Raw genomic sequence first — 14,549 nt, forward strand, 5'->3', positions numbered from 1 at the left:
TCTGGCCCGAGATTTGATTGGCAGGAGTGGGCGTGACTTACTCTGATTGGTCAAGCTACGACGTTTCCGCGCGGGGATTGGCTTGCATAACGAAAAAGGCGGGTCGAGGAGAGGGAGCTTCATGCTCGGCCCTCAGAAACGCAGCAGGAGCCATTTGTCGGACCAGTAGCTCTGTTGGTAAGTGATTGCGGGTGCAGGCGGCCCAGGCGTCGGGCAGGCGGAGCTTTTGGCACCTGGGTCTTCCCGCGCCTCGTGTGGGGAAACTGTTTTCCCACTGCGCGTGGCCAGGGCACCACAAAATCTCCCTTTCCTTTAACTGGCGTTTACCTCCGGGTTCTTTTTCCTGGGCCGCCATGTGAGAGCTGGGCCAATGGGAACCACCACTCAATACGCTCCGCCTATTAAGTCGCGTGGAGCATCCTGGGACTCGTAGTAAACTTCGAGATTTGCCGCACCACGCGGGAGGAGAAGGGGGTTCCTGCGTTTGCTTTGTTTTCTAAGCTGTGCACCCTTCTTCCGTCCTCCCCGCCTTACCTGACTTCCTCCTGGAAAGAAGATCTCTGAGGAGCCCGTTAATCCCACATTAGGAGAAGGGGTTTTGAGAAACCCAGGGCTGAAGTTACTTTTTTCATTCTTTCAGTCCTACCGCAGCACCTTCCTCCATGGCAGTTCCCGAGACCCGCCCCAACCACACTATTTATATCAACAACCTCAATGAGAAGATCAAGAAAGATGGTGAGTTCTCCAGGGAGTCCAGACTCCAGGCTATCTCGCACTAGCTGGCCCCCTCTTTCATCCCCAGCATACACGTCTGTTCTTCAGCCATGTCTTCCAGGCAAGACACCAGAGTTAATCCCTCGGTCTTTGCACATGCTGCTTCCTCTGGCTTTAACACTTCCCCAGTTCACCTTGCATTCTGCCTATTAACCTGGTCACTGTTGCTCATCCCTAAAGATGTCAGCTCACAGGAGGCCTTCCCCATCTCCTTTCCCCTTAGGTGCCTATCTGATTTCCCATAGGCCCTGTATCCTTTCCTCGCATCCTAGGCCCTGATGATTCTGGGGTGTCTCTCCACTGGCATGTGAGCTACATGAGGGCAAGAACTGGGGCTGGCTTGATCAGTGTCATGCTTTCAGTGATCAGCCCACAATGAAAATGTCTCATTTAAAAATGAAATGGCCCTGGCCAGTTTGGCTCAGCGGTCGAGCATTGGCCTGCGGATCAGAGAGTCCTGAGTTCGGTTCCTGCTAGGGGCACATACCACACAAAAAAAGAAATGAATAATGATGGTGAATAACACTCTATACCAGGTGCTGATATGTATCTTAATTACATTTAACTTTCACAAGAACCCTACAGGAAGTAACTGTTGTTTCCGTTTCTCAGATTAGGAAATTGAGACTCAGAGGTGATGTGACTTGCCCAAGGTCACACAGCAAAGAAAAGTGGTTGAGGTCACCAGTGTGGAATTTTGCTCAAGAACTCGATTCTTTGTTTTTGTTTTTGTTTTTTGTTTTGTAGTCCTTGAGGACATGTCCATTGGTTTAGAGAGAAAGAGAGAAAGAAAAGAGAGAAACGTTGATTGCCTCCCTTATGCTTCCTGACTGGGAATTGAACTCCTGACCTTTTGGTGTACAGGACGACACTGCAACCAACTGAGTAACACCGGCCTGGGCCAACCCAATTCTTGACATCAGACATACCTTTTCATTTTCTTCAGCAAATTATCGCCTTTATTGAACCTTATTTTCTTTTTTAATCCTCGCCTGAGGATATTTTTACATTTATCTTCAGACAGAGTGGGAGGGAGAGAGAAACATTGATGTGAGAGAGACAAATCAATTGGTTGCCACCCACACAACCCCAACTGAGTCTGGGGACTAACGGCAACCGAGGTACGTGCTCTTGGGTAGAATCGAACCCAGGACTCTTTGGTGCACAGGCCGGTGTTCTAACCAATGAGCCAAACCGGCGAGGGCTGAACCTTATTTTCTATAATTAACTGAGCAAAATCATAGTACCTTTTTTGCATGGATGTTTCAGGGATTAAATTAGTTTAGCCTCCGTGCAGTGCCTTTTTTTTTTTTTTTTTAGGGCCTCCGGTAAAAATCAGAAGACCCATTAGACAAATTCAAAAAGAGTCATAAACAGTGCTTCTTTTTTTTTTTTTTTTTTTTTTTATCCTTACCCGAGGACATTTTTCCATTTTTTGTTCAGATAGAGTGGGAGGGAGAGAGAGAGAGAGAGAGAGAGAGAGAGAAAAACATCGATGTGAAAGGGACACATTGAGTGGTCGCCACCTGCACAACCCAACCAGGGCTGGGGACAAACTGCGACCGAGGTACGTGCCCTTAGCAGGAACTGAACCCGGGTCTCTCTGGACCGCAGGCCGACGCTCTAACCGCTGAGCCAAACCGGCCAGGGCAAGCAGTACTTCTTTTTATGGTACCCAGCAGTAGGGCTGGATACATGTTAGCTTTGATTATCACCTCAGGAAAATTGTGGGAGGAACCAAAGGATTTTGCTAGGATTAAGTCAGATTACCAATAAACTTGCTGTTGAAAACAAAATAAGCCGTGTAAATCACCCATGTCCTCTTAGAGCAGCGGTTCTCAACCTGTGGGGTGCGAACCCCTTGGGTACCCTTTCACAGGGGTCGCCTAAGATCATCGGAAAACACATATTTCCGATAGCGATTCATAACAGTAGCAAAATTACAGTTATGAAGTAGCAACGAAAATAATTTTATGGTTGGGGGATCACCACAACTTAAGGAACTATATTAAAGGGCCATGGCATTAGGAAGGTTGAGAACCAGTGTCTTAGAGCGTTGTGCTTAGGCAATACTTTTCGGTGCTGGGGACACACTGGTGACTGGGACAGTTCTGGTTCTGCCTTCATAGAGCACAAGTCAGTGGGGATGAGAGACCTGCTAGCAGACAGTGAGATCCTGGAGTAGGCAGGGCCATGGCTGGGGAAGCACAGGGCTGGAAGCACTGAGAAAGTGGGTTCATTAAGTCTCACAGAAAACAAGATACTTTGGGAAAGCTTTCCAGGCAGAGGAAACAGTACAATTGACCCCTGAACAACTCGGATTGAGGTGCCGACCACCCATGCAGTAGAAACTCCACATATAACCTGAGTCGGCCCTCCATACACATAGATTTCCAGCTGTGGGTCGAATGTAGTATTTGTTACAGTGAGGGAGGAGAGTGTTCCTGACCTGGACCGGCATGTGCAGTGTCTAGGGACTAAAGATCCTGGACATTCTGGGAACCATAAGCAATTGTGTGTGCGCCTGAGGCCTAGTGGCTTGTGACTTCTGGAGAAGATTCTGGTGAGCAGTGCACTGATGGCCCATGAGGCTTGTGGGCAGGGCGAGGCGTTGGACTTTGTCCTGAGGGCATGGGGGGCCAGGCAAGGCACTCAGCTGTGAAAGGTCTTCCCAGCCATGGAGGGAGTGGGCAAATGGGGAAAGGCTAGAGTCCAGGAGAATGCCTGAGGCCCAAGTTGGGTTCATGGGGATGGAGGATGGAAACAACTCAGAAACGTCATCAGAATTTTTAGTTGATTGCTTCAAAACCCCTTTGCTTGCCCTATATTTTCCTCGTCCCGCCCCCCTCCACGTTTTCTTTTCTTTCCTTCCATAGTATCTTTTTCACCAAACATCTTCAGCTCAGATACCCTTTGCATTAGATTGGTGCCCTGTTCTGGCTGTGAAGTAAGGCATGGTGATACTGGGTTCTAGTGAGATGTGATACTGGGTTCAGATGCGCTTGGGTCCCAGTCCCAGCTCTACAGGGTCTTCCCAGAACCCTTGGGACACTCTGAAAACCTGTTTCCGAGTTAGCAAAATGGGGACAGTTAATAGTTACTACCTCAGTGGGGTGTTTGTGAGAATTCAGTGGCTTTTCTGTTTTGTAAAATCAAGAGATTTTGTTTAAAAATCTGGGGTGTTCATTTACTGAAAAGAGACAACAGGCTCCAAATCAAGTCTTTAATAACATTTTCCCCCCCATAAAACAATGGTATCTTTAGTCATGCAAATATTTTTGGAGAAGTTTGTGTGCTGAAGTCTGCACTGCATATGGAAATACTTGGGTGAACAAATGCTTCTCTTCAGAAGGAGAGCTAGACAGCAAGTAAGCAAAGGTGATGCCAGGAGATGGAAAATGCCACGAAGGAAAGCAAGTAGGGTATGAGGAGGGGGAAAATGTCATGAGGGGACATTTCTTTCTTTTTTTTCTTTTTTCTTTTTTTTTAGTACGTGCCCCTAGCGGGAACCGAACCTGGGAGTCTCTGGTTTGCAGGCTGACGCTCCAACCACTGAGCCAAATCGGCCAGGGCAAGGGGGCATTTCTTTAGACAGGGTAGTGAAGGAAGGCCTTTGAGACCTGGGTGACTAGGAGGCAGCCATGTACACATTAGGAGACAGGTGTTCCTGGTAGAGGGAGCAGCCAGTGCAAAGATCCTGAGGCAGTATGGTATGATGGGTTAGGGAGGGTTGGGAGGTCTGTGGCTGGAGATACAAGAGTGAGTTTTGGAGTATGGGGAAAGGAGGTTGGAGGAGTTGGCTAGAGCCACATTGTACAGACCTAGTCAGGGTGCTAGTAATAAGCAAAAGAAGTGATGGACTTTGCTATATACCCTTTGTATGTGTGACTTGTGTTCCTCATACAGCCACAGAGTGGGTTGGGTACTGTTACTGATAACCTCTCACACAGGAATACACACAACCACTTAAGTGCGACTTGGCTGCCACTGTTACTGCTGGCTCTTGAGGGGTTGCTGACCCATGGTATTCTGGGTACTCTGAGTTGGCCGATGTTTCCCTTCTGGGCTGCACTTTCCTCTGAAGAAGGGAGCTTAAGACCCAGGCACGGTACCAAGGCTTTTAGTCACCCATGGATCTTTCCTCCCCCCACTGCAGAGCTGAAGAAGTCCCTGTATGCCATCTTCTCCCAGTTTGGCCAGATCCTGGATATCCTGGTGTCACGGAGCCTGAAGATGAGGGGCCAGGCCTTTGTCATCTTTAAGGAGGTCAGCAGCGCCACCAACGCCCTGCGCTCAATGCAGGGTTTCCCCTTCTACGACAAGCCCATGGTGAGCACTGTGGGGTGGAGGGTGTATGTGTACTTGTGTGCGAGGTGCTGTAGGAGACCACTGGGCCTGGACCTCCTGTCACCTGTAGTCCAGTCCCTTTAGGACAGGAGTTTCTCTTGCTGTTCCTCAGCATTTACTGTTCCCTGTACTGGGGTATGGGGACACAGAGTGCCTAACGGAGCCCCCAGCCCTGCCCTCTCAGACCCACAATGGGGACAGCTCAGGGTCAGAGCTGGAATGGAGGATGTGCACAGAGCTGGGCAAGCTTAGGTGGGGGGCACCTCAACCAGGCTGGGGGTTCAGAGAAGGCTTTCTGGAGGAGGTGAGACGAAGGAGGAGTTGGCTTGGGGAGTAGAGGGAGGAAGAATGTTAGGCAGAGGGACCATGTGGACTAAGGCCCAGAGATAGTCAACAGCATGTGTAATTGAGGAAGCGAGTCAAGTTCATTTGGCTGGAGTGATAGTGGGAGGTGGTGGGGAGGGCTTGGCCTGCAGAGCATGACCAAAGTCAGGCTAAGGGGCTCGAGTTTGTCCTGAAAGTGGACGTGACTCCCAGGGTGCTGCAGAGCCTGGGAGAGGTTTAGGGAGACGCCTGTGGCTGTTGGACAGAGTGGATTGGAGGAGGGGATTTAGGGTCCAGTTCTGAAGGGGAGGCTGGGTTAGGAGTCTAGGTGGGAGGGGTCGGGCCAGGACCAGGGCAGAGGCTGTGGGATGGGAGAAAGGGTGTTGGGTTGCAGATGTTCACAAGGCCAAGTAGACGGCCAAGGGGCGGGCGGCAGTCTGGGAGGTAAGGAGTGGCTTGAAGTCCCTGCCGTGAGCTGAAATTCCTGCCAGATCGCTGGCGGACATCTTTGGTTCTTCGGGCCTTTTCTCTTATTCCTTAATAGATTTTCAAGTTTGACGTGGTTGGAATGTGTCTCCCTGAACCATTTTCCTTGGAAGGGGACAGCAAGTGTCAGTGCCTGCAGGTCCCAGGCAGGTGACCTCAGTGGGGCAGCGGGTCATGTGGAAGAGTGTGGGCCCGAGGCAGCAGACACCCGGAGCCCTCTCGTCTCCATGTCTTTGACTCCTATCTCTCGCCACCTCTGGGTCTGTAGGCCTAGAGTTGCCACATCTTCCCGTTACCTTTCTGGAGCAGCTAGGAATTAGCTTTTGAGGTATAAACACTGTACATCTTTCTGTATTGACCCTCCCCTGCTTTTCTTCCCAAGTCACTGCTTGAAGCATATCATGCGTTTCGGCATGTGTGAGCTTTGTCAGGGAGTCCTGTCAACTCAGCCTTCAAAACACTCGCCAGCGGCCTACTTCTCACTCTGCCCCTGCACCGACCTGGGCTCAGCCACCACCATCCCTGTGGCAGCGGCCTGCCTGCGGGTCTCCCTGCTTTATCCCCTGCTCCCCACAGGCTGCTCCTTGTGAAATTTTCTCCTGCTTATACCATCCATAGCTCCTGGCTTTCTCAGTAAGAGACAAAGTCCTCCCCATGGTCCTCAGGGTCCTCGTTGCCTCCGTAACCTTATCTCTTCCCTTCTTTTCTTCCACATTGGCTCCCTTGCTGTTCCCCATGCACCCCTTACCTCTTTGATGGCTGTTCCCTTTGCTAGAACATTCTTTCCCTAGATGTCCCACAAGGCTCCCTCTCTCCCTCCCTCTGTGTCTCTACACCAGTGTCACCAGGCCTTTCCTGGACACCCTAGCTGAAGATTTCAGTACTTCTCCAGTTCACTTCTTTCACTTCTTTTTTTTTATCTTTACCTGAGGACATTTCTCCATTTTTTGTTCAGATAGAGTGGGAAGGAGAGAGAGGAAGAGAGAGAGAGAGAGAGAAACATCGATGTGAAAGGGACACATCGAGTGGCTGCCACCCGCACAACCCAACCAGGGCCGGGGACAAACTGTAACTGAGGTATGCGTCCTTAGCAGGAACCGAACCCGGGTCTCTCTGCACCGCAAGCCGATGCTCTAACTGCTGAGTCAAACTGGCCAGGGCTCCAGTTCACTTCTTAATCTTCTTTGTCTTTTCTTCCCACTGAAGAGGCTCCATGGGGCAGGGCTTTTAGAGGTTCCACAGACAGCTGAGTGGATGGAATTGAGCTCAGGGACTAAATGCAGGGAGTGGCTGAAAGCCCCTGCAGAGTGCTCTTGTCTTGTCAACTGAGGCTTCCACCTGCAGCCTGATGCCCAGGGCTGTCCCACCTTCCCTTCAAAAGTCCGACAGCCCGCTGTGTGCTGCCTATGTGTCAGGTGCTGCTCAGAGCACTTGAACTCATGTAGTCATCGCAGTCATTTTAGAGATGAGGATGTTGAAGCCTAGTGATCTCTTTAACATTGTGCTCGCCCAGCTCCTGGTAAGGTCTGCTTTTGCACCCAGCTGATTGGCTCCAAAGTCCACTCTCTTAACCTTTTGGCTCTCTGTCGGCAGCGCATCCAGTACGCCAAGACCGACTCGGATATCATTGCCAAAATGAAGGGTACCTTTGTGGAGCGTGACCGGAAGCGGGAGAAGAGGAAGCCCAAGAGCCAGGAGACCCCAGCTGCCAAGAAAGCCGTGCAGGGCGGGGCAGCTGCCCCTGTAGTGGGAGCTGTCCCGGGGCCTGTCCCGGTAAGCTAGGGCCCCTCATCACCAGGCCTTTCTCTGCTACATAGCTTGGCAGAGGGCTCAGGGGGGAGCGGGGGTAAAGGGTCTCTGTTGGGGTTCAGACACCAACCCCTTTCCATTTTCTTATGTAGGTTGTGTGCCTCTGGATGAGGGTGTCTCCTCAGAAATGCCCGTCCCTGCTTGCCAGGCTGTTCCCTAGGATCTTTCTTTCTTTGTGTCCCAGTCTCTTGGTTTCTCTCTCCTTGACCTTGATGTTGCTCTCGGTAGAAAATCCAGAAGCTGCTGCTAACCAATAGTTAGGATTAATAAGTGAATTTAATTTGGAAATGTTGCCAGGCATAAAGTCATTATGGAAAAGAATACATTTTATTTCTATATGCTAGTCACACAGAAGTAGACTTCAATCTGAAAAATAGCTCTGAAGAGTCAATCTAATAAAAGGTGCAACACATACACACACACACTACAGAATATTGAGAGAAATTGGAGACAGTCTCAGCAGATGGCTGGAGAAGCTCCCCACTGTTCAGATGTTGTTCTTCCTAGATTGATCTAAACACAGTTCCAGTAAGAACCCCAACAGGAATTTTTGGGGACATTGACAGCCTGTTTTTCAATGTCTTTGGAAAGGCAATGCAAGATAGGTGAGAATAAAGCTGGGGGGCCTGCTACAGTCGTCAAGATGGTGTGGTATTGACATGAGGGTAGGAAGATGGACCAGTGGGACCAAATAGAGTTCAGACAGAGGTCCACACATGTAGTTAATCAACATGTGAAGCTAACGCTGCAGTCCAGTGGCAAAGGACTTTTTTTGTCTAGTAAATGATGCTGGAGTAATTGGATATCCATAAGAAGAAAAACGATCTCAACTAGGTACACGTTAATTTGAGAAGGTTCATATACCCGAATGTGACAGCTAAAATAATAAAGGTTCTAGAAGAAAACAGGAAAACGTCTTCATGACCCTTACTGAGGGCATGAAAAGTAGGAGCATCCTGTTTTCTAAACAGGATGCAGAAACACGCAGTAAGAAAGAAAGGATGGATGAATCGCACCCACTGTAGGTCTCCAGGTCTCCACATGAGCTCTCCTGGTGGGTCACACTGTATTTGTCCTATGTGCGCTGATGCCAGCTCACACTGGGTTACTCTTCCCTTGTTCCCTCTCCTGTGTCCAGCTTTCTGTCCACCTTTGACTATTTGGGTGTGATTTCCTCTCCGGCAGCCCTGTCCCCTCAGGGCACGTGCTGTGTCATCAGGCTGTCTCCATTTTCCCCTTGCTGCCACTCCTCTCTCTGCACCTGCCTTGACCATCCCTGTCCATCTCTGCCTTCCATTGTTTCTTTTTTTCTCTGTAGGTCTCTGGATCTGTTTCTTTGGTTTTTCCTCAAACTTCATTCTTAGAAGCAAAAGTAGTGTTTTCATTATAGTGTTTATTTTCACTTTTTTTAGTTAACAGTTGTTAATATTTTGAATTTTTCCTCTAGTTCTTTTCCCTCCTTAATATCTATAAACAAAGTTAAGTCACATTGGCTAATTTTTTAATACTAAAATACATTTTTTTTTTGGTGGTACGTGCCCCTAGCGGGAACCGAACCTGGGACTCTCTGGTCCGCAGGCCGATGCTCAACTGCTGAGCCAAACTGGAAAGGGCTAAAAATACACTTTTTTTAACTTTCTGGTTTTTTAATTTTTTCTTCCCTCACTCGAGAACATTTTTGCATTTATCTTCAGATAGAGTGGGAGGGAGAGAGGAAGAAAGAGAGAGAAAGAAACATAGATGTGAGAGAAACACATCCAGTGATTGCCACCCATACGACAAACTGCAACCAAAGTACGGGCCCTTAGTGGGAACTGAACCAGGACTCTCCGGTTGGAGGGTTGTCGCTCTAATCGCTGAGCCAAACCAGCCAGGGCTAACTTTCTGATTTTATGTCCACCTTGGCCTGGGTCTGTTTTGCTTCATCTGTTTCTCTTGGTATTCTTTGTCTCTTTGGGTGCCTTTTTTTTTTTTTTTTTTTTTTTTTAATTTGTTGATTTTTTTAGAGAGAGAGAAACATCGATTGGTTGCCTCTTACACACCCCACACTGGGTATCGAGCCCTGACCTGGAATTGAACTGGGACCTCTCAGTCCATGTGATGCTCATATCCACTGAGTCACACCTGCTGGGCTGGGCGCCTTTTTTTTTTTCACTTCTTGCAGATCTAGGCCTTTCTCCGTGTCTCACACCTGGGTTTCCTCTAACGACTTCTTCTCCTCTGTGCCTGCTAGGGACACCTGTCACTCCCACCTGTCAGCCGCCCCACTCAATCCAGCCCTCCCTCTCTCCACAGGGCATGCCGCCGATGACTCAGGCGCCTCGCATCATGCACCACCTGCCGGGCCAGCCTCCCTACATGCCACCCCCTGGCATGATCCCACCTCCAGGTCTCGCACCCGGCCAGATCCCACCGGGGGCCATGCCTCCACAGCAGCTTATGCCAGGCCAGATGCCACCTGCTCAGCCTGTAAGTGTCTAGTCCTCCTGTGGTCTTGTATAAATAGTTGGAACATGGGAATCGAAGGGGACTAGTGGAGGTGCTACTTTATTTTATAATTTTTATTATTTTTTAATCCTCACCCGAGGATATTTTTTCTATTGAGTTTTAGGGGAGGGAGGCGGAGAGAAGTATCAGTGTGAGAGAGACACATTGATTGTTTGCCTCCTGCATGTGCCCCAAGCAGGGCTGGGGATCGAACCTGCACCCTTCAATCTACAGGCTGACGCTCTAACCACTGAACCACGTGGCCAGGGCAAGGGGTTGCTGTTTTAGGTGGGTGGTCTGGGCAGGCCTCCCTGAGGAAGTGCTGTTGGAGGATAAGGGTGAAGTTGTGGGGTAGCAAAGGGTTGGTATGTTTGTTGGAGGAGCTTTGGAAGGTCTGGGTCAAGCTGGAGCAGTGGCCAACACCTGGATTCACATTCAGTGACGATCTGCTGAGCCCCTGCTCCTGATGTGGCAGTGCTCTCCTGTGGCTCACAGGCTAGATGGGGTGAAGCAGGGTAGACAGGCAGCAACATAGGTGAAGGGCTAGAAAGAATTCAGTCAGGGTGGGGGTGTGGAGAGCAGGAGGGCAGCAGATCCCCCACTAGACTCATGGGCTCCCGTCTCTTCCCCCACAGCTTTCAGAAAACCCACCAAATCACATCTTGTTCCTTACCAACCTGCCAGAGGAGACCAATGAGCTCATGCTATCTATGCTCTTCAACCAGTAAGTGGGGCCTGTGGCTGGGCAGGGGCCGAGGGTGATGGCCATGAGGTGTCACCATGGGGACAGGCCTTGGAATTCTGCTGGTGGAGCCCTGTGCCTGCTTAGGCTTTGCAGTTGGGACAGTGACCAGAGGTGGAAAAGGCCCACAGCCCACGGGGTGTGGTGATGACAAGGCTGGGGCTCAGCAGTGGCCAGAGCGTGTGTGCTGTCTTCCACCTTCATGGGGTGTGAGTGGAGAGGCTCTGGGCCTTAGCTTTCTCGTTTGTAGGATGCAAGATACATGTAAGGAAAAGAGTGAGACCTCCTTGAACACTGGCCAGACTGGCAAACAGCACGCTGAAACAGCAGGTGTGGGGGCGGGGAGGTTGAGCCCTGTGCCTTGCTGATGACGTGTAGACCCTACAGCCACTGCACAGGGTAACCATTCACTGCTTAGTGAAATTAGGGGCTATGTCCTCATCCAAAAGGTGTTAATTGGGGTGGTTCCCCACTCATCTTGATTCAGGTGCATTTATTTGTATATGTATTTAGTTTATGTTTTATGTTTTTGTTTTAATGCTCACCCGACATTTATCCTCAGACAGAGTGGGAGAGAGAGAGAGAGAGAGAGAAACAAACATTGACGTAAGAGAGTCACATTGATTGGTTGCCACCTGCATGACCCCACCGTGGGCCAGGGACAAACTGCAACCGAGGTACGTACCCTGGGCCAGAATTGAACCCCAGGCTCCCTGGTCAGCAGGCTGACGCTCCAACCGCTGAGCCAAACTGGCCAGGGCAATTTAATTTATGTTTTAAAATATTATTTAATTGGGTTTTAGAGAGGAAGTGAGAGAGAAACATTGATTTGAGAGCGGAACATCGATCGGCTGCCTCCTGCCCGGCCCCTACCGGGGATCAAGTCAGAAACCTGGGCATGTGCTCTGTTTCCGTGCACGGGATGGTGCCCAACCGACTGAGCCACACCAGCGAGAGCCGATGCAGGTGCTTTTAGTGCTGCTTCCTTCTGAAGGAGCATCTGTCAGCACTGCTTTTCCTCCTGTAGGCAGATAGCATAGTGGAGCAGCCAACACGCAAACTACTGTCTGCCTAAAGATGGTGGTGATTTTACAGCATCCTGAGCATTTCACATCCATGAAGTAGGAACTGGGGCTCTGCACCAGGTGCTTCTTGTGTTTCCTCTTTTCCTGAGAGGGATGGAGGAGATCTTTAATGAAAAGCATGTTGTTATGGGTTGTCACTGGCAGGAAGGCCCTAAAAAATGTCTTAACAAGAGTCCCAAGGGGGTGTAGATGGGACATTCATGGTGGGGAAGTAGTCTGGGTGAAGGGAGAGGTCAGAGGCGATGCTCACCATGGTGTCTGTGCGGCAGTCAGAAGGAGCAGAGTGTTGTGGGCATGGTTCTATATAATGGTGCCGAGAGGAGATTTTGAGCAACTGGATAAAACAGAAAAGCAATACCACATGTTTACCGTGTCCACAGAACAAAACGTATTTTTTAAGAATACTGATGGATAAAAGGGTCCCCTCCCCTCTGGTCAACAAGAGGATGGTTGCCTAGTGGAGAAGGAAGCAGGGAATGAGAAGAGGGAAATGAAAGAAACAGCAGACCCTAACAGTCAGGAGTGGTTGTTTCTGGACGGGAGGTAGGTGGGTTATGAGGGGAAGGAGGTGATTGGTGGCTCGATACAGGTTAAGGTTGTGTAGGCATTCGTGTTAAAATTGCTATTTAATTGATATGTTCACAGTGTGTGCACTTGTTTTTAATAGGGTTTCTCAACTTAGCACTATATACGTTTTTGGCCGGGTGATTCTTTATTATTGTGACCGTCCTCTGTATTGTAGGATGTTTAGCAACGTCCTGGCCTCTGCCCATCAGACGCCAGAATGCTAGGGGGAAATGCTGACTCTAGATCCCTGAGGACTGTCCCCTTCTCTCAGGTTCCCTGGCTTCAAGGAGGTCCGGCTGGTCCCAGGGCGGCACGACATCGCCTTTGTGGAGTTTGACAACGAGGTTCAGGCAGGGGCCGCCCGAGATGCCCTGCAGGGCTTCAAGATCACCCAGAACAACGCCATGAAGATCTCCTTTGCCAAGAAGTAGCGCCTTTTCCCCATGCCTGCCCCTACCCCCTGTTTGCAGGCCTCCCCTCTTCCCCTTGGCTCGGCCTCCTGAAGGTAAGTCCCCCTCGGGGGCCTTCTTGGAGCCGCATGTGTGAGTGAGTGGTCACACAGCATTGTACCCAGAGTCTGTCCCCAGACATTGCACCTGGCGCTGTTAGGCTGGAATTAAAGTGTTTTTTGATGTTTGATTTTCTACAACCATTTGTTGTTTTTATTTTCGCGTTCTCTATGGTTCCCTTTTCTGCATGTCAAAATAGCCTGAATTTTTGGCCCTGTCATTTGCAACCTTCCGAAAGCAGAGTATGTAGTCATATTGTCCCAGCTGAAGTCATCTTTACTACTTTGGCACATTTCTGTTTTGTCTCAATCAGCATTCATTGCAGGAAACTGAAACCCAGGCTGCCATGTACGGTGGGGCAGGTTCTAGACTGCACAAGGATGCCACCTTGAATGGCACACCGTTCACTTTGTAGACCACTACTTTTCTAACATGAAAATTAAGGAAGAGGTTTTTCTTTGCCTTTTTCTAATCTTCACAGAAGTGCCGTCTGTTGTGGCAACAGTACCACAGCAACCACTGTAGGTACTTCAGGAAGAAGAAGGGAATTGGTGCTCAGAAATCATTGGAAGGATAGTTGGAATGGCAGTCTGGGTCTGAGACACTTGAGTTCAAGTTTGTAACCCCTGATTGAGCTTCCATCCAGAATTCAGGAGGATGCCACTGCTGCTGACAGGAGGCCCAGACTCACTTGCTCACACATGGGAAGCTATGGACCAGATGCTGGTACAAACTGTTGACTTCTCTTGCTGACAGAAGACCCAAATTCCTCTCTGGGAAATGTAGTTTCTGGCTATACAGTTGTGTTTCCAGCTGAAGCTATGGATAAGGGAAGAAGGAATGGGGAACCTTCCTTAACCATCTATTACATACCTAATCTTGAGAGTTTTCATTGATTCAAAAAACCTAAGACCCTTTCTCATACCAGATAGATGAGGAAATGAAGTAGAAAATAAACCAAAAAATAGATACAGTGAGACGTAGCGTTACATTCTCTGGATAATTTTTCCTGCCAAGGCTAAGCCCAAGCCTGATCCTGCTCTGCTCTTTCCATTAGAGAGGAACATTGGTGAAGTGATGGGACTTGTAGTACCCAAGGCAGACTTTCTCCCTGTAAGATCTGAAAGATTGGCAGGAGAAAGGACTTGCCCCCTTCACTGCAAGACACAGTGTTATTACAGATGGCCAGTGGAAACATCTTGTCCACCACACTGCTTCTGTGGTCAGCAGGTCCTGGTCTCTGCTGTCTGCATGGGAGACTCCCTAGCTGTTCCTCCATCTACTCAGTCATTTTCTTCCTGTGTAAAGAGGAATCTGTTAATACTGTGGTACTGTTTGTACTGTCACTACCCCCAGCACACACAGCCCTACCCACTACCGGGCACTTAGCAAGCACTTGGTAAATTTAGCATATACTTG

The 14,549-nt window shown here is 49.5% G+C and overlaps 1 protein-coding gene and 1 non-coding gene across 3 annotated transcripts; one reads left to right on the top strand and one right to left on the bottom strand.

Annotated features, from left to right (window-relative positions):
* The first annotated feature begins 130 nt into the window (after window positions 1-130).
* SNRPA (small nuclear ribonucleoprotein polypeptide A) lies at window positions 131-13,264 on the top strand. 2 transcript variants are annotated; one of them, XM_036275038.1, is made up of 7 exons: window positions 131-177; window positions 641-735; window positions 4,931-5,103; window positions 7,525-7,704; window positions 10,036-10,209; window positions 10,863-10,951; window positions 12,893-13,264. In XM_036275038.1, exons 2-7 carry the CDS (start codon window positions 663-665, stop codon window positions 13,050-13,052), a joined length of 849 nt encoding a protein of 282 aa, XP_036130931.1. In that variant the 5' UTR covers window positions 131-177; window positions 641-662; the 3' UTR covers window positions 13,053-13,264. The 2 variants fall into 2 exon arrangements, with proteins under 2 accessions (XP_036130931.1, XP_036130930.1); XM_036275037.1 differs by having other exon boundaries at window positions 142-735.
* On the bottom strand, window positions 2,092-2,153 carry LOC118639660. The gene has a single exon (XR_004961235.1). It is a non-coding gene; the product is annotated as a U7 small nuclear RNA (small nuclear RNA).
* Window positions 13,265-14,549: the final 1,285 nt, after the last annotated feature.

The sequence above is a fragment of the Molossus molossus genome, unplaced genomic scaffold (genome assembly GCF_014108415.1).
Source record: "Molossus molossus isolate mMolMol1 unplaced genomic scaffold, mMolMol1.p scaffold_m16_p_21, whole genome shotgun sequence".
Classification (NCBI taxonomy): Eukaryota; Metazoa; Chordata; class Mammalia; order Chiroptera; family Molossidae; genus Molossus; species Molossus molossus.